At 36.1% G+C, this 18,287-nt stretch overlaps 1 protein-coding gene across 1 annotated transcript in view; it reads left to right on the plus strand.

The window, feature by feature from the left end:
- Positions 1-18,287, plus strand: part of HEXO3 (beta-hexosaminidase 3) — a 49,541-nt gene that overhangs the window by 20,813 nt on the left and 10,441 nt on the right. Inside the window, exons 3-8 of the mRNA XM_090015301.1 lie at positions 4,444-4,479; positions 4,681-4,792; positions 8,752-8,822; positions 10,254-10,384; positions 10,467-10,532; positions 11,846-11,946. Coding sequence (XP_089871427.1) covers positions 4,444-4,479; positions 4,681-4,792; positions 8,752-8,822; positions 10,254-10,384; positions 10,467-10,532; positions 11,846-11,946 — 517 coding nt within the window. The remainder of the gene's footprint in view (positions 1-4,443; positions 4,480-4,680; positions 4,793-8,751; positions 8,823-10,253; positions 10,385-10,466; positions 10,533-11,845; positions 11,947-18,287) is intronic.

Below are 18,287 nucleotides of genomic sequence, written 5' to 3' on the forward strand. Positions count from 1 at the left end.
ACATGTGCAATGTTTGCTCTAGTGATGGAAAGATAGGAGAGTTCTCCAACAAGCTGTCTGAAGGGGGTAGGATCATCGAGACACTTTTCATTTTAACATTAACTACTTCAGGAGTGTCCACCATCGTTTCATCTGTAATGTCAGACCTGGAAACAATATCAAAAGCAAATTTAGATTGAGATATCAGATATCCCAGAGGAGAATAAGCAACTTCTATTCTTAAAAAATATCTTAAAAATTCTAAATCAGACATTTCAAAATGAGTTTTAAGAAGAGTTTTGATATCTGTCACTCCCTGTTTGTCATCACCAGTGATGATCATATCGTCCACATAGAGGAGAAGAATGATGCTACCTACATCAGATTTCTTAACAAACAAAGCAGTGCCAGTTAAACAAGAATGAAATCCAATATCTGTCATAATAGGACTAAACCTGTCATACCAGGCTTTCGGTGCTTGTTTGAGACCATAGAGAGCCTTCTCAAGATGAAGAGTTTTATCCGTGGGAATACAAATACCAGATGGAGGATCCATGTATACTTCTTGAGCAAGCCTCCCATTTAAGAAAGTGTTTTTGACATCTATTTGAAAAATATGCCACCTTTTAACAGAGGCCAAGGCGATCAGGGTTCTGACAGTAGTCATACGGGCTATAGGAGCAAAAGTTTCTTCGTAGTCAATGCCATACTCTTGAGCATAACCTTTGGCTATGAGTCATGCTTTATATCTTTCTAGGGTCCCATCACTTTTGGTTTTGAATTTATAAACCAATCTACAGTCTGTAGGTTTCTTTCCAAGATGAAGGTCTTGAATGGACTAAGTCCTGGCCTTTTCTAAAGCATCCAATTCTACTTTCATAGCTTCAACCCATTCTTTATGATTTTTTGCTTTAGAGTAGGAGGAAGGTTCAACGTAGGATTGGAATAATGCTAAGGTAGCCCTATATGATGGTGAAAAGCAGTCATAAGAAACAAATTTGTTGGGAGGTCTAGAAATTCTAGAAGTCCATCGAGGAGGAACTTCGGAGAACCTTTCTAACGCACATGGAGGATACAGTTCTCCAACTCTTCGTCTTGTATACTGCAATTCAACATCCCTACTGGTTTGGTCTCTGCTATCAATGTCAGGAACAACGAGGCTTTGATCATTGTCAAAGTTGCATTAGAAATCCTCTTCACCAAATTTCAAGGTTAAATCAATTAGAAAGAAATATTTAGTAATATCCTTAGGTTTTTCACTTTCAAAAGCATTCTCTTTTTCTAGAAAAGACACATTTCTTGATATATATAAATTGCTATTTTGAATATCATAGCACCTGTATCCTTTTTTATTCTCAGCATATCCAAAAAAGGCACATGAGATTGCTCGAGGGGAGAATTTATCATTTTTGTCTGTAAATGTAAAACATTTGCAACCAAAAACTCTCAACCTAGAGTAGTCTGATGTTAAATAATAAAGTTTCTTAATTCGAGAAATATTTTTCAAAGAAGAGGATGGCATTCTATTGATGAGATAGGGGCAGTTAGGACTGCTTCAGCCCAAAACCCTTTTGAAACTTGACTTGCAATTAGCAAAGTCCTAGTGGTTTCCATAATGTGGCGGTGCTTATGTTTAGCAAGACCATTTTGTTGAGGTGTGTGTGGGCATGATCGTTGATGAGTAATGCCATGTAGATCAAGATAATTTTTACATTCTCTAGACATAAATTCTCCCGTTGAATCGGTGCGAAAATGGCGATATTACTTTGAAATTTATTAATAATCATTTTATGAAATATTTGAAAATGAACAAAACCCTCAGATTTATGCTTAAGAAAACAAATCCAAGTGTGTCTAGAAAAATCATCAACAAAGCTAACATAATACACATAACCACCTTTAGAAATAACTGGTGTGGGTCCCCAAACATCTGAATGCACTAACTCAAAATATTTTGTAGAGATAAAGGTTCTACTAGAAAAAGGTAATCTTTTCATTTTACCAAGAATGCAGTCTGTACAAGCAAAATTTTCATATTTACAAAATTTTTCCAAACTTAGAAAGAATTGAATTTTAGACATATGAGGATGGCCAAGTCTTTTGTGCCATAATTCTATCTCCAATTTTTGAACATTTAGACAAAAAACATTCTTTGGTAATTCCAAAAAGTCCATGTAATATAGTCCTCCTTCTCTATGGCCTTCCCTAATCAGCTTCCCCGACTGACGATCCTATATCTAGCAACCATCAAAAGAGAATGATATATTACATCCATAATCAGAAATTTGTGAAATAGATAGAAGATTCAAATTTAATTTTGGGATATATCTGACATTGGGAAAACAAAAACGTTGATAATTTTCAAAATAGCCTATTCTTTTTATTTCAAGAGATGTTCCATCTGTTGTGAAAACTTTTGATATACTTGAGTTGTTTTTAAGACATTCGGATAAACATTTGTCATTTGGGGTCATATAAAATGAAGCACCAGAATCTAAAAGCCAAAGAAAATTACCTGGACCGAAAACAGATGCACCTACCGCTCTAGTTGAGGTATCAATTGAAGATGATACCCCTTTGAGAAGAGGTTGGAGAATCTCCATCAGTTGAGCCATGAAAACATACGCATCTTTATCTTTTGGCTCGACTTTAACGGTGGCAACCCTTTTTTCATCCCCTCCTTTTTAATTTAAGGCATTGAGGCCTGTAGTGCCCTGGCTCATGACAGTGGTGGCAAATAACTTTCTTCTTGTCGAACTCACCATTCTGTCTTCCAAAGTGAGGTGGCCTGTAAGTGCGAGTATGATTCCCATGCCTAGATACTGCTAGGACGGAATCATCATCAACTTTAGGGGTACTTTTGTGGAGACGATTTTCCTCCATTGTTAATTCTTCAATAGTTTCCATAATAGTGGGAACTTTTCCACGGTAAAGGAGGGCCGATTTGGTAGACTCAAATTCTGGCTTTAACCCAGTTATAAACTGGTAGAAATGTTCAGCATCGAGCTACTTTTGGCGAAGCTCAATATCCTCGGCATAGTGACATTTTGGTTCCAAGAGATAGTTCTTCACAGAGTTCGGATAGCCCATTGTAATATTCTCGAATTGATTTGTAACCTTGGGTCATCATCCGAACCTTCTCTTGAAGATTGCACACATGTGCAATATCTTTAAGGGAATACATATTTTTAAGGTATTCTCATGCCTTATCGGCATGATCAAACCTGGCAAGACTAGAATATTTTTTTAATGTCAACACTATTAATAAGCCATGACATTATTTTCACATGTCTCATTCTCCACTCTTTTCACTTTTTTTCATAGGAGGCTAAAGCCTTGATTTTCTCTTCCTCTGATAATGGGACCTTCTTATCTCCCTCTGTCTTGGTAAGAGATAGTTTAGGTTCCGAATCAGAACCATCCATGATTCCCCATAAGCCTTTACCCTATATGTGGTGCTTTATGATTGAAGCCCATGTTACATAGTTTGTGTCACTTAGTTTCATGGGGATGATGGTGACTTTATCATTGTCATCCATCGTTTACAAGAGGTGAAAAAAAAGAAAGATAGAAGAAAAGAAACGAAAAGAAGAAAAAAATGTGTGAGAAGGGAAGAAGATACAATATAATGACGTTGAGGCCCTTCAAATGATACGTTTTGTAGCTGATAATGAAGTGATGAAACACTTCTCTCCAAGTGACGAAACACTTTTGCAAGAACAATGTGATAACACACCTTTTGCATAAGGGGCATGGAAACCGAGGCAGACTTTCTCCAAGATCTAATAATCCCACAACTCTGATACCATGTAAGAAAGTGGTGGTGTTCCACCAAAGCACTTGAACCAACCAAACAAGTCTAGAAAGACACTTCACACAAGACCTGTAAAAGGGTAAAAATGGAAGACACAAAAATAAAAGGGGATTTTTATTAAAATGTGAAATGCTTAAAAAGCATTTTCAACAAGTGTAATACAATGGGAGATGCACCCCTATTTATAATAGAGAGGAGAGGAGAGCTCATAAGGAGCTCTCCCTCTAGCCGTTGAGCTAATCCAACGACTAGATTTCTAGCCGTTGGACTAGCTCCAACAACTAGAGTTTGGTCAAGTTCCAACCAGAACTTGACCAAAACCCTAACTATCTAGTTCCATTTGAACTAGATAGTTAAAATACAAAAAAAAAAAAAAATATTTTACATTTTAACAAGAGGTGCCTTTGACCTAATACACTCTCAATAAGAAAAAAGATAGAGAAAAAGAGATGCCACTCTTCCCTTTGAACATTTTCATTACAAGCATAACACAAGGAAAATGTGGGATTTCTCAATCTTTTTGCAAAGAAGGTTTGTGTGTTGTTGTTCTCATGGTATTAATTTAGTCCTTATTGCAATCAAATGAAATCACTAGCAGTATCTACTTTTAATTTTGTCTCTGATAGCCAAACTTTTGCTTGTTTTCTCAGGCACAAACAGTTTATGGGGCCCTCCATGGGTTACAGGTCAGTTTTATCAACTTCTCAATGTGTTTTTTGTTAACTTTCTTACTGGCCCAGTTCACATTCAGTTATTGCTGATTTGGATTAACTCTTGTCGTTACTATTTAGATGGGGGTGTTTTTATAATCCTAGGTTCTAGCACTTTTCTCTATCTGATTACTAAATGGAAATAAATGGTCCCTTGTTGGATATGTTACTTTGCAGACACTCAGCCAACTATGCCAATTTAACCTTAATTCAGGGATCATTGAGCTACACGGTGCTCCATTAACCATTATTGATCAACCAAGGTTCATGTATCGTGGTCTTTTAATTGGTATGCAGTTGATTTTGTTCCTTTCTTTTTTTCTGCTTTTTGTTATATAAGGAAACCATGGTCCCTAGATCTCTTTCTTAGTGTGTATAAATCTATGATTGACTGTAACTCTTCATCCAACTTGTTGATACTACAAAAATATTCAGATCAAAGCCCCATGTATAGATACACATCTTTTCATGTGATTTTTTCTGCTTTCTTATGCTTCTCTTTTGTTTTATTCTTCTCTTTTATCATTTTGTATGTTACAGGAGATGTTAGAATTTTTTGGTTTAGAATTGAAAACCTGATATAATTTTCTTATGTGGTTAAGTTAAGAAGAGGAATATTAGCATGTTATGGTATCGAAGTTGGTTAGTCTTGCCCACTTGGGTACAACAAGTTTCTTAATAACATCATCTTGAAGATGCAACAGCCTAGAAAGGCAATTGTCGTCACCTATGCAAATTTTGAAATATATATTCAGTAGAATAATCACAGAAGCTTCGAGTGCAACTAGCCTAGCTTTGTACATTTCTAATGACCAATCACTCTTAGTTTTGACTTTATAAACCCATTTACATCCAATAACCTTTTTTCCTGAAGGAAGACTTACAAATTTCTAAGTGTTAGCTTTGTTGAGTGTTTCTAATTCAAGTTTCATAGCATCAATCCAATGTGGATGTTGCTTGGCTTCTTTAAAGTTGGAAGGCTCATGATAGAAGTGGATTATCATTAGACAAGTTCTTTAATTTGGGGAAAAAAATCATATGACACAAATTTTTGAGGAAGTCTACTACTCCTAGAAGATCGCCTAGGCATGAATTCTTTTACATGGTCTTCTAAGAAAATGTTTTGTGAGTACATGTTAAAGCATTTTGATGTTCATTTTCCTCTTGCTGAGTATACACATGGATATCATTGGGATTCTCATTGGGAGAATCATCGAAGCAAATCATCATTTTGATGAGAATTGTCATCACAAATATTATCACAAATAAAATCATTAGAATCTTTTGACTTATTTCTAGGTAATAAGTCAAAGAAACAAAAATCAATATCTTCCTTGGGTTTTTGTGATTCAAATCCATTTTATTCTTTAAGAAAAGTCATATTTCTTGAAATATAAAGTTTGTTATTTTTAACATCATAATACCTATATCCTTTTTTATTTTCACCATAGCCAATAAAAGCACATTCAAGAGCTTTTGGTGAAAGTTTATCTTGTCCTTAAAAAAGAACAAAGCATTTACAACAAAAAATTCTTAATCTTTTGATATTCAAAGATATTTTAAACATTTTTTCAAAGGGTGAAACATTTTTTAAGGATGAGGATGACATCCTATTTATAAGATAAATTGCAGAAAGAGCGGCTTTGGTTGAAAAGTTCTTTGGAACATTTTTAGAAATAAGAAGATTTCTTGTTTTTTCAATAAGATGCCTATGTATGCTTTCGGCAAAGCCTTTTTGTTGAAGAGTTTTAGGACAAGATCTTTGATGATAATATTGTTTTGTTTAAGATAGTTTTGAAATTCATTTGGGATGTATTCTCCTCCGGAATCGGATCTAAAAATTGCTATATTGTTTTGAAATTGATTTTGAATTAAGATATAAAATTCTTTAAAAATAGAAAAAGCAACAGATTTGTTTTTAATAAACTAAACCCAAGTGTATCTAGTAAAATCATTAGTAAATGAAATATAATATGAATAACCTCCTTTAGACATAACGGGTGCCGGTCCCCATACATCTGAATGCACAAATTCAAATGGTCTCTTAGAAATAAAGTTGATATGTGGTTAAGGAAGATAATGCATTTTTCCAATAATACAATCATTGCATGTAAATTCTTTTTTATTAGAATTTTTTCAAAAAAAAAAAATACAACTTAGAGACACTAGGATGACCAAGCCTTTTGTGCCAAGTGACAACATCTTTAGATTGAACATGATTACAAAATGGTTTAGATGGCAAGGACAACAAATCTATATAATATTGGTCTCCTCTTCTATGGCCTTGCCCAATCTGCTTTTTGAACCAGAGATCCTGCACATAACAATTGGTAGGTGAAAAGAGACACCACATCCAAAATTGGTTATTTGAGAAATGAAGAAAATGTTTAAGTTTTAGAATAATTCTAATTGTTGTAACATAAAAATCTTTGTTTTTGCTTAAATTTTTTCAATGTTTCCTATTTCTTTAACATCTAATGATGTTTCATCAGCTATGGAAATAAATAATTTAAAAGAATTAAGGCTTGGTTTGGATAAAAGTGATGCATTTGGAGTCATATGATAGGAGGCACCCGAATCATGGATCCAAGACGACATACAGGGATTGATGAGACCGCGGCACCGAAGGTTGAAGGTGTAGAAGAGTTGTTTCTTATGAATTGTTGGAGAGTTTCTATAAGTTGAGCAATGAAGTCCTTTATGTCTTCATCTTTTCTTTATTTTTCACTTGAATTTCTTGAACTATTTTCAACGGAATCCACTTTCTTTTTAAGCTTAGGACAATCAGGTCTAAGATGTCCCAGTTCATTACAATGGTGACAAACAATTTTTCTTCTTCCACCATTGTTATTTTTTCCAAAAGTGAGGAGATTTATATGTCCTCATGTTATTTCCCAGCTTAGATATTGCATGAACTTGATCAAAGTCTTTTTTAAGAGCCAAGCGAGGTTTTTCTTGGCATAAATCGGCAATAACTTCACTAAGAGGAGTAGAAGCCTTATGGAGAAGGGATCCTCTTAGTTGTTCAAATTCAGGGTGAAACCCATGAGTAAATTAAAAAAATCTTTCTCCATTTGCTTTTGCCTTATGGCAATAGCATTTTCTTCCCATTGAGGTTCAAGGAGAGCAAGCTTATCCCATAGAGGAGATAAAGTACTATAATAGTCTCTAATATTCATATCCTCTTGCTTGGTTCCTCTTACTTTTTCTTGTAAAAAGAAATGCCTAGCAAGATCCTTTTAAGTATACATACCTTTTATGACGAACCATGCTTTATTTGCCTTCTTAAATTTGGCTAGATTAGCACAAATCTTGAGCTCCACGTTATTCATGAACCATGCCAATATTTTGGTATGCTCATTTTCTCAGTCTTCAACTTTGAATTGATATTCTTCAATGACTTTGGCTTTTTCTGTATTTCCTTCCTTCTTGGTGAGCTTTAATTCTGGTTTCAGAATGGTGCCACATACATATCCCCAAAGTTTCTTTTCTTTGAGATTATTTTTCATACCGACCACCCATATTCTATAGATGGTTCCATTCAATTTGAATGAGAGTTCAATCTTTGAGGTTTTGTTGGCCATTGCGGAAGAGTTGAAGAAGAACAAAGGTGTGGAGCTTAATCACACTCACATACAAAAGAAAGAAGCCCCAAGAGTGTTCAAACACCTAGGGGCTCTTATACCATATAATAAAATACAAGTGCCAAAAACAATGTCACAAAGTGACTACAATAAGGTATAATCTCATAAGCACAATGTTTCTAATGGACAAGATACAATATGCCACAAATGGCAAACACCAAACACTCAAAAAGAAGAGGAGAGAGCTTAAAAATAATAAGAAATCTCTTATTGAAATGCTTGAAAAAGCATAGTAGGAAGATGGGGCAAAGCCACATATATATACACAAAATGGGACCCAAGGGGGGCTCCCATAGAGTCGTTGGGAAATGTGACCGTTGGAGGGTATCCAATGGCTCTAATGTGGGCCCTTTACATCATTTAATGAAATAATAAAAAAACAAAAATAAGAAAATAAAAAGAAACTAAAAAGATAACCCTAATGGATATACGTGTTTTACATTGAAGGGAAAAGACTAAATTGCCCCCAGTGAGCGTTACACATATTTTAACATTCAAAGGAAAATTTCAAGTTCTTTTGTTATAAGTTGCTTGCTGAGGCAACACTAGACACTTTTTTTTTCTTATTTTGTACAGTTTTATTTTCTAAGTTAATGCACTGCAGATACTTCGCGGCATTACCAACCTTTGAAGAAGATAAAGAATGTTATTGATGCTATGGCCTACACAAAATTGGTAAGTAGCAGATATACTTGTAGCTCATAACTGATTTCCTTCTGCAATTTATCATTCTTCTTTTTAAGTGGAAGATGTTTGACCACAGTCTGATTGCATTCTTGAGCTAATTATATTGCATCTACGATTACTGATGCACCAGTCGCATATTTGAATCATAAAACATGCAAGACACCTAAAAAATTGTCACCACTCAGAAATGACCTGAAAATGACAGATATCATTGATTAGTTGTCTTGTAAATTCCTGAAAATGGAACAAACGGGAAGTGTTTCTTATAATCTGGATGCCTGAGAGCATTTGCATGGTAACAAACAACAATGGTACCAGAATTTCTGATAACAACCATATGGTTGTCATGATGGTTTCCAAAGGTACACACCTTAAGGCAATCCAGAAGCATTTGCATCAAGTCATGCCTTCCCTCATTTGAGTTGACTTCTGTAGGCACATGAAATCATGGAGGTACTAGTGAGTCATATGCCATGTCTTGATGCTTATATCTCATGTATCAGTTATGTTTGCATCTTGCCCTGCCACCTTTGCCTTGTCGTTCACACCTCTTCAAGTGGTTAAAGCCTTTCTAATGTTGTATTTTTTTTTGTTTAACTCAAGGTATATTGTAATTGAAAAGGGTCCAGATGAGGGGTTTCTATTTCCAAGTAAATTAAGTTAAAGCATTTGGGATTTATTGGTGTTGATTTTATAACTTCTACAATTTTCTTTTTATTTTCTGTTACAAAAGATTTAAAACCTTGAGTACCAACGGAGGTGCTTGTCTGGTAGGAGCAGCTTGTGCACTTCACCTTGTGTTGGGACGTTGCAGGTTCAAAACCCAATGTTATAGATGTATAACTGGTAGGGTTCTGCCTAACCACAGCTTGCCTTTCAGAAAAAAAAAAGATTTAAAACCTTGAGGTTTACAGCCCAATGCTATCCCTCAAAATTTCTTAACCACCTCACCAAAGTCCTTTTTTTTCCAAAACCTTGCAAATAAGAAACATCAATCAATCTAACGTCAGACTCTTTTTTCCGTTTCTATTATTCATCAATGAGAAAGAAATCAGGATGATATAAGCCCCACCTATTTGTAGGCTTCACAGCGATTCAAAGAAAATAAAGGCATGAAGTCAAAGTGCATAAATGTAGGACTTTGAAAAAACAAAATATTGAAGCAATTTCAAGAAATTTTTTGAAGAATTTTATTGAAATATACATGAGCAGCTACTTGCTGATACACTTCAAAATAGGTACATGTCAAGATTGTTTCAGTCTATGTTAAGTTCGTTGCAGCCTGTCATTATGTTGGAGATATACAGTAGTTTGTTCATAACTTAATAATCCAAGAATCAATTGCACTGCTTACATGAGGAGTAAGGTGTTTTCTCTTTGTGCTATCACAGTGCAACATGAGTTGTTCTTTTTGTGCAGAATGTATTGCATTGGCATATTGTTGATACACAATCATTCCCGATTGAGATTCCATCATACCCAAAACTATGGATGGGTTCCTATTCTCTTTCAGAACGGTACACAATTGCTGATGCACATGAGATTGTTGAGTGAGTGCTTCTGCTACTTGCCCTGGTTTAGTGGGATGACGTGCATTCTAGCATACAATGACTACTGAATAGATTTTTGCAGATATGCACAAAGAAGAGGTGTCCATGTGTTGGCAGAGATTGATGTTCCTGGACATGCTCGTTCCTGGTAGGTTGGTGTGTTATCCTACGTTTACTCATTTTTTCAACTTGATGAACTCTAGTGATTCAACATTATGTCATCTTAGGTCAGTCAGTGGGACAAGCTCAAATTGTATTTTTCCACAGTTTGTAGTTGATCTGAGCTTGAATATCATGAGGCGATGTTTCTTGTGTGACTTTTCTTCCTGACAATGACATTATAATCCTGCCCTGAAATCAAGGTCACTGTTTTTTCGTTGTCACAGATTACATATCCAAAGTTCGATAGCATTTGCCAATCTCTTTCAATTTATGCTTCAATTTTTTTAATATTATGCTTCAGTGTTTTTTTATGCTCCTGTCATGCTTTAACATGGGCAGCTTATTTTGCATATTTGACATAAAAATGAAAGATCCGGAAAACTCTTCGTATTGGCTACTAAGACATTCATGATATGGGATTGTGTATGGAAACATTCTAGGGGCCTTCTTTTTTCGTCATGAAAAGAAAAAATGTCCTGTTATTCAGAAATGGGGATGTTTTGTATGCTAACCTGGAATTTGACATCAAATTTCAGCCTTTGTATGTGTTGGAGCAGGAAATTAACTTGATAATATCTCAAATGTTTTCAGAATGGCTGCACTCATCTAAACATTAAATGGTCAGTATGATTTTAAGGGGAATGTTTTAAGTTTGTATTTTATAGTCTCCGAGGTGCTTGTTAGCTGTCAATTCATCTTCTGACATGCTAACCAGTGGTATTTTGGACCATATATATACACACTAATCAATATGCACATGTTAATGTCCACTATAGGCAAACAATGTAAAAGATTTAACATAGCATGCTCTAGTGGCAATTACGCCTGAAAAGATAGAAATATGGAACATACAAATGATGACCTTGGCAACATGAAGGCAGCATTAAAAAAGAAGAAGAAGAAACTAAAACCCTTACATATACAAAGTTAAATCATTTAGATATGTCATTATAAGTTCCCAGAAGATGAAAAGTTAGATCTTTCATCCGTTTTTATATTTTTTTTCTTTTTGTATTATGTGCTGCAATAAATGGTTTTTAAGTACTTGGGGACCTTCATGTGATCTTATTTTTCGTAGTTTGAACAGATATTTTTATTATGTAAATTGATTGAGATCATCTTATGTAGATTTTAGCTTTGACAATGTCACAATTTTGGCCTTTTCTTTGGCTATCCTAGATGCATGCATATTTTAACTAGAATTCTACTCAAGGCTTGAAATATTTAGTAAACTTCTGCAAGTTTTCATCTATTTCTATCTATAGATGTTATGATTATCACTTTTTTCTTTTGGTCTAGGGGTATTGGTTATCCGTCATTGTGGCCAGCATCAGGATGCCAACAGCCACTCGATGTCAGTAATGAGTTCACATTCAGAGTGATAGACGGGATTCTTTCAGGTTTCTTTCTCTTTTCTGAGTTCTATATACATACCTTTTGCTTTAAAAAATGTTCTGCAAAAAACAAATACAATCACATATGCACTCACTTGCACATCATACACAAGCACACAGGCACAAGTGCATGGCAGAGACACGTGCTTGCAGACGTGCAGACACCATACTGATTAATATCATCAAGGTCTAATATTAGTTTGAGGCCTCAAAAGGCTATATATTTTAAATCCTAAGTTTCATTTTGGCATAAGATCTGTTCTAGATTTCAACTTTATTTTTAAAACTTAAGTTGTTTATGATTACATGTTCTTATAGTATATGTTCCCATTTTCAAGTTTGTAAGTTCAAGAATATTTCCAAATCTAATCCAGTTTTGTTTGTAAAGGAAATACTCAAAATGGAATAAATTCCTCAATCTGTTTGTCCGCCATCCTGGTTCTATGTTACATGATTTGCTTGAAATTGATGTTGGATAGAAAGTTACTTTTCCTTGACATCGTGAGTTCTTTTGGTGGTACTTGTTAAATATTTGATGTACATTTGTGTGTACTAATATATATATATATATATATATATATATATATATATATATACTATGTCACATGGGTGCGGGTGCGGGTGCGGGGATTCGGCACTTCCAAAAAACCCGGGTGCGGGGGTGCGGCAGGGGCAAAAATGTAAATATATATATATATATATATATATATATATATATATATATAAATATAAAAAAGGGGGTCAGCTGTCTGTCAGCAGACTGCTGCAGCTGACAGCAGCTGTCAGCAGACTGCTGCAGCTGTTCTGACAGCTGCTGCTGCTGTCAGCAGCTGACAGACAACTGTTGTCAGCTGCAGCAGCTGACAGACAGCTGCTGTCAGCAGACTGCTGCAGCTGTTCTGACAGCTGCTGCTGCTGTCAGCAGCTGTCAGCATTACTTTTTTTTAAAAAAATTTCGCAGCCCATTTGGGCAATTTTTAAAAAAAAAAAAAATTCAAAACAAGAATGGACCAAAATGATCCTGGGTGCGGTCAACGCACCCAGGATAGGGTTGACCACACCCGGTGCCGCACCCGCACACGCACCCGGGTCGAGTCGCGTCGACGCGGGTGCGGCACCCTGCTAGCCGAATCCCTGTGACATAGTATATATATACACACACACACACACACACATGCATTATTGTAAGACCCGAGTTGTTTTTCAAAAAAAAAATTGTTTGGATCCAGGTTTCCCCCTCCCCGTGTTCTATTTAAGTCCCCCGCAAGGGGGTCTTTCGTTTGAAAGAAAACAACGTGGACTCCCCTCGCCCGACTCCTTCTCTTCATTCTCTCTCTCTCTGAGCCCTCCCCTCTCTCGACCTCGCTTGCCGGAAATCCCTGACTCGTCGGCTACCCTCCCTTGACTCCCATCGTCTCTCTCCCCCATGTGTTGCTCCTTCTCTCCCCGACTTTCCCCCTTCGCTCTCTCTCTCACCTCTCCCTCGCTTGACTCTCGCAGTCGAGCTCTAGCCGGAGCTCCTGTCTGAGCAGGTATGCACTCCGACTCTCGTTTCTCCCTGTTTATGTTTTTATATTGGAATCAAGCCCAACTCGGTTGGGTGTCCAGCCGAGTCCAGCTCGGTTGGGGCCTAACCGGCTCGCTCGACCGAGTGAGTTCGGTCCTCGCCAAGCCCAACTCGACCCCTCCCCGCTTGCAGCTAGTTGGGCTCAGCCGAGCCTGGCTAACCCCGGGTCCCAACTCGACTCACCTTGATTCTGGACTCGGCTCAGCTAGGCGGCCCAAACCAGGGTCGGGTTCGACCCCTGCTTCACGAACCTGGTAAAAATGCGTAATTTTAAAAATGATTTTCCTTATTCGTATTTCTATAGTATGACGAATACTTTAGTGCACCCTATCGGTGCAACAGAGGCTCTATGCGTGCACCGAGGCATGAGCCACTTATCACCTACACCCGAAACTGTCAGCATAATCGACATTCTCCGAGGCAGAGGAAAGTTGCATACGAGGACAATGGCAGAACACTTCTAACACACACACACACACACACATATATATATATATATATATATATATATATATGCTTTTAACTCAAGGACGTAGTTTTGCGATCCTTGTCCTTTTCCGTTATGTCATTTACTTTGCCGTCGTGCATTTACATGCACATGCTTCTGCTTACACATTTATTTAGCTTGATGTGTGGTTTTGCACATCGAGCCTTGCTTTATGTCATTTACTTTGCCACTGCGCTATCATGTGCATAGGCTATTGCTTATGTATTTATTTAGCTGAGGTATGGTTTCATACCTCGTGCACTGTTTACGCATTTATTTGGCCTAGGTACAATTTCGTACCTCGTGCACTGCTTACGTATTTATTTAGCTAGGGTACGATTTCGTATGTCATGCACTTACGCATTTATTTAGCTTGATATGCAGTTTCGCACATCGAGTCTTGCTTTATACATTGCCATTGCGTTGTAATGTGCATAGGCCTGCATTATGTAATATATGTATATATATACACCTTCGTAAGGTATGCAGTCGCATACTCTTTCCTATCTTGTATCATGCTTGCTCTTTAAAAAAAACATGGATTTGCGCATGTGCACTAAAACTTAAAAAAAAGGATTTCTTGCGTGAATCATGCATTCAAAATACGTAGTTTTGAAAAGCAAAATCGAACACTTGAGGGTTGCCTACTTGCAACTAAGTTTTTCCCAAAACCGACATAATACAAAGAAATGTTTACAAACTTCAGTTTAATATCCGATATGACTCGGATATCCCCGATTGGGAGCATGGGAATGTGATTGGACGAGGTTTTTTCTAAGAAACCCATACCCCTTTTATCGTAAGCAGTATTGCGAGACATGCACAACATGTTGATACTACGGTAATTTTGATACTACGGTAATTGGATGAGAGATTTGTGGCGATCTCGTAACATGCAAATTATACAATGATATAAAAGTGGTTTGAAATATCAGAGCATGTCAAATTAAACTAAAATTTGTACATCGTTTCTTTCACCACACATTAGAGTTGGGGTTTCTTTTTGAGAAACCATTACCCCTTTCATCGTGGCCGTACTATCAAACATGCACGACATGTTAGTACTACGATGATTGGATGAGAAGTTTACGGTAACCTCATAACATGCAAGTGCACAATGTTGTAAATAACTTGTATAGTGATGTTTCGCCTTCATTGGCAAGATGCTCGTGTTGGTTTAAAGTGTAACGTCCCCAACTCATACCTGTTAAAAAGTGATTTTTTTTAAACATTTACGGAAACATTCTCAGAAACCCGGGGCCTTTATAGTCATAACCAATCCACAACCACAAGGGATTTTACATTACCATCAACGAAAACAAACTAACTTCATTAATTAAATCATAGAGTTTGATAACATGTGCAAATAAATATAAATAGACCAAAAAAGGTGGAGTCATTATCTCTAAGTAAAATTGTCAAGCAGTCATGTAGCTCTTCATAGTAGCAAGTCCCCTCACTGGGTCTTTGAGGTTGTGAAAAACATAAAAATAGGGGTGTCAGAATCATAGATCCTGCATACGAATCCCTCTAATGAATCAAATAAGGTTCAAGCAACATTTTAGAAAGATGTAATTACAATAAATTCATTATTCCATTAACCATTCATGTAATAAGGAACATTCATTATGTAATAGAAAATAATTATTAAGCAATAAGGAACAATTATCATGCAACCAACAATATAGCACAAGAAAATAGGTAAATATGCATGAGCTAATGCATACCAGGAATATACATGATAGCAATGCACATGCATGAATAATTTATTATCTTTTATCAGAGTTTTCTTTTATATGCATGTCCCTATTAAATGCACACAATTTTATTTCATTTTTTATTACCATAACCCGCGGATACTCAAAACGGGTACAACAATTCTCGATGTCAAGTTACGTTCACAGTTGTAGCTTAACACACAATTTGTATTTTATTGCTAGGTTTCACACTTAGCTCTTAATCGATATTAGAAATTAACACCATCCATCAGAACATTAGAAATCAACATCTAATGTCGGGACATTAAGAAAATCAACATTCACTAATGCTACTATCTTGGTATACTAATAACAACAGTTGTGTCTACACACCATTTCCAGGCAAAGTGGTAGAATCTTTTTAAAACCGTGGTCGGGAGGTGAACCACTTAGTTGGGTTTAGGGGCACAAAACGCACATGAAGTTTTAGTATCCTTACAGTTTCTCAAAACCGCAGTCTAGGATTCCCACACTAAAGAAGGTACATTCAAAAAAAATGTGAATTACACTGTTATCTTATTTTTATCTTTTTATTAAAAGAATAATTTATTTCAATTTTTTATTTTGTAAATCAACATGCAAAACATAACATACATTTCACAAATTAACATGCGAAACTCATCACGGGACCGCAACTCGTTATAACATGAAACAATGCAATTAATTCTTATAATTTCAAATTGATTTTTGCGATGCATAAAACTAAACATAGAGTAAGGCCCACACGGCCTACAATGATCCATTTTTTACCATCGATGCATCTAATGCAAAAACCATCATGCACATGCTATTTATAAAATCATTCAACATGCTCTCAAATGCATATTCATACACACTAAACAAGAATGCACATAAATAACAAGTTTCACATGCATATGATCACATGGATATACACGAATATATTTTCCTTTTCATGGTTCATCTCATGCTCAATATGCAAACATGCATGTGATCATGTGAGTGCAACAACCATCTAAATTTCAGAACTACACGTCCACTACATGCATATGTAAGTAGTACACTTTAAATGTCTTGTTCATGCATCACCAACAATTCTTTTAACCATTTTGGGCAAATTCGGAGTACAATACACATACCCACTGAGTCCAAACCATACTGCTTACACACGAGACAACATTGGTAGACACAAGGACACATGCAAATAATCCTATGAAAACACGTATAACAGTCTGAAAATGATCATGCAAAAATCTGCATAAGTACAGTCATGCAAATCCGCATATAAAGCATGTATGAGTTCATATTTTTGCATGCATAAAACCCAAACTTTTAACATATGCTATTCTGGAAATAACATAGGCATTTTTCATGTAAAGGTCTGGACATAACCACGATTAAACAGGGGCATCACATCTATGCATATAAACATGTAAATTCGGTACATGATATGAATGTGTGGTTCTATTCATATATGTTCGTGCTAGTACGTATGCCAACCTGAACATGCATAATGTGCAAAATCTGAATATGTATGTAGTTCAGGTTATATACAAAAGCATGAAAAAAAAGTTAGGCACATGTAGCAAGAAAAGCTTACATAATCAATTCATGTAAATTTGAACATTCATTGCATGAAAATCTGAATGTATGTTGCATGCAAACCTGAACATACTTAGCATTTTCTGTATATCTCTTCCTTTGTTATTTATTCAAGAAAATATATATATATATATATATATATATATATATATATATATATATATATATATATATATATATAAACCGAGGTTCAGTTGAGGCTGAGCAGTGTACCGTTCTGCCCAGCCGGCTAGGTCAGCTGAGGCTGAACAATACTTTTTACTGTCAACATAAATCTGTGTTTTTTTTTTGAATAAACTGCTCAGCTGAAGGTCGGCTGGGCTCTGCCATTCAGTTGGCTGCCTAGCCGATAGTCGGTTGGGCTGGCTAAGTCATAAAAAATGATTTTTTTTTCTTTTGTTTGCAGGCACCTGGCCCAGCCAACCCAGTCAGCTGGGTATATGCTTTGCCGAACCTTACCCAACCGACTCAGTCAGCTGGGGCCATTTACAAGCAGCTGCCCAGACGAACAGGGACTCGGCTAGGCCTGCCGATGGCATAAAAAAAATATTTATTTATACACTTTTTTTTGGGTGATAACAGGGACTCAGTCCCAGCCGAACCAGTTCATTGGGACTGAACAAGAGTCTATCCTGTCCCAGCTGACACAGTCGGTTGGGACTAGACAGCTGTCCGTCCCATCCAAAAAAGTTCAGACTTATATATATATATATATATTTCATAGTTCTATTCGCTTTCATGCATCACAGTCGCTCTGTAAATCTGTCCAGATCTGCCCATCATTGTAATGGTCAGATTTGTCAAGATCTGTCCGCTCATTTCATGGGACAGATCTGTCTATATATATATATTCATATGTCCATATATATATATATATTAAGACTTAAAAACATACATGAACATAAGCGTAGAGATCAACAATACATATTCTAGATGTACCTATATCGATTTTCATGGATTGAAACACGAGAAACTA

This window comes from Nuphar pumila, chromosome 8, assembly GCF_984573655.1.
Source record: "Nuphar pumila chromosome 8, dmNupPumi1.hap1.1, whole genome shotgun sequence".
Taxonomy (NCBI): Eukaryota; Viridiplantae; Streptophyta; class Magnoliopsida; order Nymphaeales; family Nymphaeaceae; genus Nuphar; species Nuphar pumila.